At 37.6% G+C, this 8978-nt stretch overlaps 1 protein-coding gene across 1 annotated transcript; it reads right to left on the minus strand.

The window, feature by feature from the left end:
• Positions 1–909: 909 nt before the first annotated feature.
• On the minus strand, positions 910–6374 carry LOC113761682 (telomere repeat-binding protein 2). Its single transcript, XM_027304769.1, has 10 exons — positions 6061–6374; positions 4978–5117; positions 4059–4887; positions 3733–3933; positions 3600–3653; positions 3408–3487; positions 2614–2849; positions 2168–2500; positions 1981–2044; positions 910–1389 (listed from the first exon to the last, which is right to left on the minus strand). Exons 2-10 carry the CDS (start codon positions 5056–5058, stop codon positions 1192–1194), a joined length of 2076 nt encoding a protein of 691 aa, XP_027160570.1. The 5' UTR covers positions 5059–5117; positions 6061–6374; the 3' UTR covers positions 910–1191.
• Positions 6375–8978: the final 2604 nt, after the last annotated feature.

Genomic DNA, 8978 nt, shown 5'->3' on the forward strand with positions numbered 1-8978 from the left:
ACAGGCAATTAGTAGTATTTACAATGCTAACTGCTTCAGTCAAGTTGGGTCTGTATACCCACTAGCCCCTATCACAGCCTCCTTAGGCTCCCCCTCCCCCTAGATTAGGATAGAGTAGGTTATATAAATGTATCGTTGCTGAAAAAAAAAAAAAAAACTGCTTCAGTCAAGTGTCAATTATTATTATTATTAATTAATGGTCAATCTCACCGCGTACTTTATGCTCCAAACACCCCAAGGGTAAGGGTAAGGGTAAGGGTAAGGGTTTTTCTTCCAAGTTTCTCCGACTACACTGCACTACTACTACCTCTTACATATCGGGAGTAATTTTTTTACTTCGCCGTACTTACGACACACAACCAACGGGGAATGGGGACAACTTCCCTTTGCCGCCACACAAACGAAAACACTACCAGAACTGGAACCACCCACGTTTCTTTCCGCTAAAACTTTGCTTCCTCACCCAAGGATTAAAATCTGAATTCTAAATTATTAATGTTGAAAGGCTTTAACGGGGAGATTCCAATTGATACACCGCAGCACTTTTCACCCACTTTACATTCTCCTAGCTAGCATCCGTTTGCCTACCTACCTAAAAATCTTCTAATCCAACACCAAATAAGAACATGGCTGGCGGAACCTGCCTGCATAATAAGTCTGCTGAGAATCCTCAAATTCACTATCATGTTCTTATTTTATATGAGAATCTATTTTTGCCCACCACAACGTAATCAAATTACAGAAGATATTCGTAAGTTTTGAGTTTGTCTTCTCAACTCACTCCCCACATCCACGTGAGAACAGATGGAACAAGCAGCTAAAACTCTCTTCATTTTACAGCTAAGAATAGGAGGATTTCTTTATAACGAATAACCAAGAAGATGTTTCAACAAAAAAAAAAAAAACAGCTGTTACAACGTGCACTTTCATTCTCTTCGTGCCAATCACCTTTGTTCTACAACTATGTTCAAAGAATAGAATAATGAATCAGGAGTCGCTGCTAAATTCTTGTAAGTGCAACCTTTATTTCATCATTTACATGTGCCAGCCCACCCCTACTCAAAGAAATTAGGCTGGCAATAAATCAGTGACAGTGAGTGTGACAATGCTACAATAAAATTTCACAATCTTTTTACATTTTGGGGTTTTCATTTCCTACCACAAATTTTTACATGCTCACAGGTTGAAACTTCAAGCCTCATACTTTTCTGCTTGTGCATCCATTATCTGCAGGGGGTCAATTTGATGCTTCCCATGTTGCTTAGACTGATGTTGAGACCAATATGAGTGGGCAGACAAAACTCGGTCCAGAAGCTCCTGAGGCACAGGCTCTCCTCTTCTTTGCTGTGGAGAAATGCTCGCTGTATGGACCAAAGTTTTCCATTTATCCTGTATGCAGAGGAGATCCATATTACAAAGGCCAAGTCTACTATCACAAAGCGGCCCAAGTGTCCCTCTCACTTTTCAATATCATCAAACAATCATGATATACAAGCATCTTTTTAGCAATTTCGCTGATAGATATTTTTTAACCTATGAAAAGTGAAAATCAGATGATTTTCTGCATCTCATCCTATACTCAATTAGATACAGGTCTTCTTCCAAAAACAGAACTTAATATGGTATACACTAGTTAAAAAGGGTCCCAAGTCAGTTCACAAGTACAAACACACTTCAGCAAGCTTCAGGACAGCAGAAGCAAATGCAGTATAGAGAATATTATTACAATAGTGATCATCAATTATTTCTCTATTTTCATTTAGTTAACATAAATACCATAACCAAGAGCATCAGCACCAAACCAACATTTTTTTTTCCCTCACTGCCCAATTTCAACTCATTAACAAATCTATACTCAAGAACGTCAAATAATAGCCACCTAGTTAAACAAAACTGCAATTTCCAGAGACAACAAATTCATCCAAATGTCTTTCTTTCTAACATCTACTTGGACAAAAAAAAAGGGGGGGTGGTTCTCACCTTCAAGTCAACATAGGTTCGATGATCTGCATTGTCAAAAGCACGCATTTTAACATCACGCCACCTAAACAGAGTGAGAGATGTTAATCATCTTATATGGAACATATCATTCTCTTTCTTATGAAGAGTAAATTTGTACATTGACAAGAAGAGTATGCGGAGAATAGTTAGGCAAATATCAGAGTACCTCCCAGTTCCAAGTATCTCTACAGCTTCAACCAGCGCTTCCACTTCACCAACAGAAAATGGCCTCCTAGTTCTACGCTGTGAAACTTCAGAGCGTTTCATTTTCTGGCTCACGGGAACCATTGCTAGTGCCTCTGCACCCACTGGGGCAACTGGAACCAATGCTTTAGACTCTGTCCCAGCCCCATCTACTGCTTTGGAGTCCATTACAGGGGTCTTAGGAGAGAGAATGATTTCATGGTTAGATACGTTCTGCTTTTCCATCTTAGTCGCAGGAAGAGGGTCAATCGCAGCATTGGATGGTCCAGAATTTTGAAGGGGACTGGCTGGAGGCCTGAAAATGTAGGCTGTGTTAATACATCTTACATCAAAACCAGAAATAAAAATTTTACACCTGCATGTATGATGTTACACGTAAAATCCTCAAGTATAGAACAGTTACATTACCTGACGAATTTTTCATCGGTATCATGTTGCAACCGCTGAGGAGAATCTTTAGAAGGCTCAATTACTTGAGTAAAATTAGGCTCCAAAATGAATCCCAAAGAATCAAGGTTGCCACCATGAGAAATTCCGGCCTGTTGCAGAGTTCTATTATCATCCCTGACTTTCTTTCCTTGCAGGACAACCCCAACCCGCACTCCACCTCCAAGTATTGCGGTCACGGTCTCCAACACTGTTGTCTGTGGGAAACATAAACATCAGATATCATACAATGACTGCAGCAATTTTCAACAGCAATTAAGCAGCTGTAACACAAGATATACTTCTCTTTCATTAATACAATATTCCCGTAACAAAAGTGGTTGGACTGTTAAAACAAATTGCATGTCATAACAAATTATCTACCAATTTAAAAAGTATCTGATGCCAGTATCATGTCATCACCAATGATTACTAAAGCTTAGAATAGACAATTAGCCAATCAATTGCTAAGTGTCAAACGAGTTTGACAAAATTTCTGTCAAAATATACACCTTAATAACCACATTATGGTTCCTTAACTTGTTCCACTGGCAACCATGGCATGTTACCATGATGACCACCAGTCAACAAGAATTATGCTTCTATGAGAACCATAAGACAGCTTAAAATCAGATAGAAAGAGCTGAACTAAGACCTATACATATCACCCCTGTGATAGCAATAGCAAAGAATAGAATAATAATGGCCAAATCCCAAAACTTGATATGCTGATATCAGGATACATGCATTTCAATCACAGAACCATAAATAGATACCTTCAGCGAACCAACTGTAGCAGTTTCAGGAACCTCAATATAGAGCTCTGGCACCTTGAAGGACTTTATGCTAAATTTCACTGTAAAATGAAATAAAACACGTCAGCGACTATCTATCATGCTCAAGTTCCAAAAGCAAACAATTATCACTCTATGGAGAATAAGGGAAAAACAAGAGTAAAACGACGATACCACTAGAATCCTTAGATTTTTTATGAACTTTCACAGCTGTTGATGACCCATTTGCTGCGAGAAAAAAGGAAATGATTTAGAAACAGGACACAGCCATAGGAACTCAAAACAGAGACAACATTACAAAAAGAACCTTTATCTAAGACACCATCTGATCTCCTATATTCTCCCTTCTCAGGAGAATTAGAAATACTTTCACTACTAGCTTCCTGGTCATATGCAACTACAAATCTACGACCACTCAATTTCCTTCGTTTGGACGGTGCTTCATGTTGACATCTATCCCTTGTGTGAATAAATTTTCTGTTTCGGTAAAATGACCTCATTCCTTCATCTGCAATGCCAAAATGTTAGTTGTAAATATTTATGGCAATAAAATAACTCTATAAACAACCTAGATAAATTAGTTTTAAAAAAAAAAGGCATTCTCTAAGGACATAATGAAGAGCCTCCACTTACTGGTATTTGAAACTTCATAATCTCTCAACTTGGGTGCAACTCTCCAGTATTTCGATTGCAGCATCTTCCTAATCCTTCGGTAGCCATTGCGTGCTTGAGGCCTGAAGGCCCTAAACTTGGTGCTTAACTTATTGAACCCAAAAGAATTATCGTCATCATCTCTAATTCCTAAATTTACATTATTCCTGTGCTTGGGAAAAGAAGCACTAGAAACAGGGTCCCTGTACAAGGACAACTGTACACTACTATCTGAGTTAATCACTGTTTTACTATTCATACACTTCCCGACTTGATGCTTTACATTGGGAGAGTTAGCCACAGTTAGTTCTTGACTCCATTTGGTTTCATCCCCTACTTGTCTTTTAGCTGCAGTCTCTGTTTTACCATTGCATATATTTTGTGAGGGATGGGAGCCACCCGCTACTTTAAAGTGGTTATCCTCATCTGCAGTTTTGTTATTGCAGATTCCCAACTTCAAATCACAATCAACTTTCTTTGAAAAATCAGAACTTGTGATAATGGAATCGTTTTCTAAATTGTGATGATCCTCCACAGAAGACTTAAAATTTTGTTCTCCTGCCACACGTTCAGGTATAAATGCACTTTCCACACAGCTCCCCTGATCAAGGCACTCTGTCCTGAAAGCTTTAGTTTCTTCACTCCGTTCCTTTTTTATGCCATCCATGTGACAGGGTTGAACCTTAGCTTCTGATGCATTACTAGAAGCAGAGCTTTCACTCTCCTGCAACAGTTTCCCAGCCACAGCAGCCAGCAATTCAAATGCACAAATTTGGTGATCTTCCACTGACTTTTTATGCGGACCCCTCCTCTGATAAGATGAACCAAGAGATGCTTGAGACCGCAAAAAACACTAAAAATACTACAAGTAACCGTTTGACTTTTATAAGCAGATGCTTACTCTAACTGATCGAGGAGCCCTAGGGATGACAGGGATTTGATAGCCATGGAATCCATAATCCAACCTCTTCTTCAACACCATATCTCAAGAAGCATGCCAGAAAGTCATGAAACGCAATGCACGAGTACTTTAAAGCAAACCTGTATTCAGAATACAGTTAATCAGTCAGGCATGTGAATATGCAGAAACGTGCTTTCTGACCCAACACCAACCAGCAATGCCCAACATCTCGACAATTTATAACACCAGAGGATTATATGAGCAAGTAATTCAACTTCACACCCAAAACAAAAGTCCAATTTCAACAAAATCCAAGAATATGTTTTCGTAAGTACCAGAAACCAAGCCTCTGTAGCTGACAACTTGATCCGGGACGTTCATTCAAAAGCCTTTTCTTTATAAAAATTAATCAAAAAAATAGAAAGAAAGAGAGAAAGAAAACGTTAAGAACAAAACAAAGAAGGCCTTAAAAGCAAGATAAAGACTAGGACAACTCAAAATTCAGCCATCACTGGGGAGTTAAAGACGTTGAAATTAGCACCAGATTCCAAATTCCTCCTCCTCGATCCGCACCCAGATTTTTTTCAAAAGAAACTAAAGAAAAGGAGAATTTCTCAAACACAACAATTTCTCTTTCTCTCTGGAATATACCCAAAAAACTCTTGAGAAAAGGAAGTTCCTAATTCGTGCACAGAGATAAGAAATGGGAATTTCAAGAAGCAGAAGAAGAAATGAGTAAAGTTAATATGATTGAATTCCATTTATATTCCTCAGATTAAATAAACACCAGATCAGATTCAAATTCCATCTAAATTCAACAACCTCAATCAATAAACCAAAATTCAGGAGAATTTCCCCAAAAAGAAAACATTAATTGCTAAAACCCTCCGCGATCTAATTACGTAAACTCCGATGCTTCATCCTAAATCATTCCGAGACACATCATGCAAAAACCCTCTAAATTCACCGCGATCACGCAAGATCAAAATCAAACAATTCCTTCAAATCTCACCAGATCTCCCCACGATCAACCTCAATTCAACCACCAAAACTTCAAATCCAAGCAACAATTCAAACAATTACCTGTGTGATCCGACGCAAATCAATCAGCAACCTCCCTACGTTATTCTGTACAAAAAAAAAACAGCGGGAAAAATAAATAAGATCGTACTTCCGTTTTCTGGTGGTGTTTTTTTTTTGAGCTCAAATAATGTAAGGAGACACAATAGCGAAATTGAGAAACTGTTGTGTCATGTCAGGAGAATAGAGGGGAGAATTGTTTGGATGGAAATGGAAAAACCTCTCTGGGTTTGGGGGTAATGAAGTAGAGAAGAAAGGAAAAACCAACCAATCAGCCAACCAACCAAGAGTTTTTTAACAGAGTGCTAAAACCTCTCTCTCTCTCTCTCTCTATCACTAACACTTAATAAACCATAAATCTCTCTATCCCCACAAAGATAAATACACTTATTGACCACACAACCGGGCTAGCCGGTTCCAATGGGATGCGTTTTACCGGTATTTGAAGGTCACCGGTTGGCATGGGTTGGGACGGTTGGGCGGACCACTTCCTAACTCCTCTCTCCGTCTTTCAAATATTTTACCACCATAACTATTTTATCCATCCACAAGATAGCTTTCGCCACGTGGCACGTGGCATCGTTTCTTTCTGTCTCCGAAATAATTTAATTAAAATAAACCGCGGTTTGTCATTTCCCCCCCCCCCCCTGATCGGTGATTATGATTGTGGTGAAGCTTAGTACTAGTAACTAGCGATTAGCTAATTATATTGGCCATAAAATAATTCGATTCCAGTATGATATTTGCCGTCAGGAATCAATTAGCATTATTGGCATTGGGATTTGAGAATGCGATCATATATCATATAATATAAGAGCTTCATATAATTTGATAATAGCAGAATTTAAAAAAGAGCACAAATAACAGTGTAGTGTGTTTTATGTTTGATCAAGGAAAAGTTTTAATTCTCAGACTTTTCTAAAGGAAATAAGGCCCTGTTTGGCATTTGAGTTTTTTGCCAAATTTGTCTGCTACAAGTTTTTTAAAAACATTAGTTACAATAATCTCAAAAAGTTTCTCGAAAATTTTAAACTATACACTTCAAAATATTCAAATATTTACACACTTCGTAAATTTTTTAAAAAACTTCTACAGTAAAATTTTAGATAAACACCCAAAAAATTCACTTGACAAACGAAGCCTAAGTTTTGGGTTTCAGCAGAATGGATAAAAAGAAGCGAAGTTCTATGTGTGGTAATACAATTCAACTCAGAAGTAAAGAAAAGTCGAAACACAAAATTAAAAACTTAGTAATGGTGATGTCACCCGAAGGGTTTATTTGCTTTTGTGCTCACGTCACACCTTGTTCGGTTCATAGCTTTTTTTTAATATAAAATTTTTTATATTTTTCATTAATGCATTTTCTAATTATTTTTTTTACTTTATTATACATATCAGATTGTTACGGTATATTAGTCTATAAAATTTTTTTAAAATAACAATTTAAATGGACTCTTAATTGATTGATGCTTAAAATGTTGGAAATAGTGCTAACTCTTAGAAGCCACATGTCAATTATTAGTGTAACAAGAAGTCCAAAACAAAGGCATACTTCTTCTTGTTAAATTTCCGTTAAGTCAAATGAATTGCTTTTTGTCCGTTGCGCATTTATTCTTTCTTTGAGCAGTTTTCCTTTGATTTATTCGGAAACCAAAATGTTGCTTTACGCTTTCAGAGCTACATTACCTGATTTACTTCCATAAAAACTAACAAGGTGCATATGTTTATGTTACCATGATTAATTCTTTGAGCGAATAACTTTTTTTTTTTTCACCTCAAATGTTTCTGCACCCCTACATCCTGCACGAAATCGTACTACATTGGAAAAGCTTCTTTCATAATGAGCAATCAAATTGCCACTCTTTTCCCTAGATTGATCTACGTACGAATAATGACATCCAACAAAGCATTGGACTTGGATCAGCTTCTTCTATGTGGCTTTAACCTTCCCCAAAAAAAAAAAAATTTTTTTTTGGTAACTATTAGCTTCAGGGCAAAAAAAGATTCTTATTATAAATCTTCAAAAAATGTTTTAGATGGCATCCAAATAAGGGAAAGACAAGTCATCATCTAAATGGACAGGAGAGGAGCTGCATAGCACCACGGTTCTCGGTTACGTCAATTAATTTGCAAGGGGTTGAGATGTACCTTGGCTTGGCATCTAATTATCCTTGGTTTTTTAAGAGGTTACAAAACACGGCAAGTATTTGAAAAATTCGAATGTCAACTCCAAGGACGACTGGATGGATAACCATCCATATTATGTTTTTCAGTGGGCCGAGAAGACGATGGGCCTTTTTGCATTGGATAGGGGTTCGGCTATTATGAAATGGGCAAATTCCACAGCGGTAGTAGATGTCAAAAAATGGATTACTTGCAGATTTAATAATTGAAGATTGCATTTCAGGGTCAAGCTTATTTCAAGGCGGCGTATGTGCTTTTGACCATGATTGATCTCCCGTTCTCTTTGGATATGTCAAAACGAAACATACGAGCAAGGGGGGGAAAAACACGTCGCTTACATTTTGCCAAGGATGGATAACTAACGAGAAAACGTACTCATCAACGTACGCGGAACCAAAAATATATATATTTTAAAGGAGCAAATTTTAATATGTAGTAATCTTTCCTAACGAGAAAAGTAGGGAAAGTCTGGCTGGTCAAGGAGCTTTTTTTGAATGCATGGTCCTTGTGTTTTCAGAACATGGAGGTTTGGATTAAAAAAAAAAAAAATCGAAAGCCCCCTCGTTTCATAAAACGCAGGGCCCCTTTTTGCACAATAGTCCCTGCCACCCCATGCAGGGGTCAATTAGCAAAAGATAATTGTTTAGCGAAAGGCAGTTATTTAGTAAAAGACAATTGTAGAAATTGCTTCAAAAACATGATTGATAGGCCCTCATTAATTTTTTCTTTGACCCTCA

This window comes from Coffea eugenioides, chromosome 2, assembly GCF_003713205.1.
Source record: "Coffea eugenioides isolate CCC68of chromosome 2, Ceug_1.0, whole genome shotgun sequence".
In the NCBI taxonomy this organism is placed as follows: domain Eukaryota; kingdom Viridiplantae; phylum Streptophyta; class Magnoliopsida; order Gentianales; family Rubiaceae; genus Coffea; species Coffea eugenioides.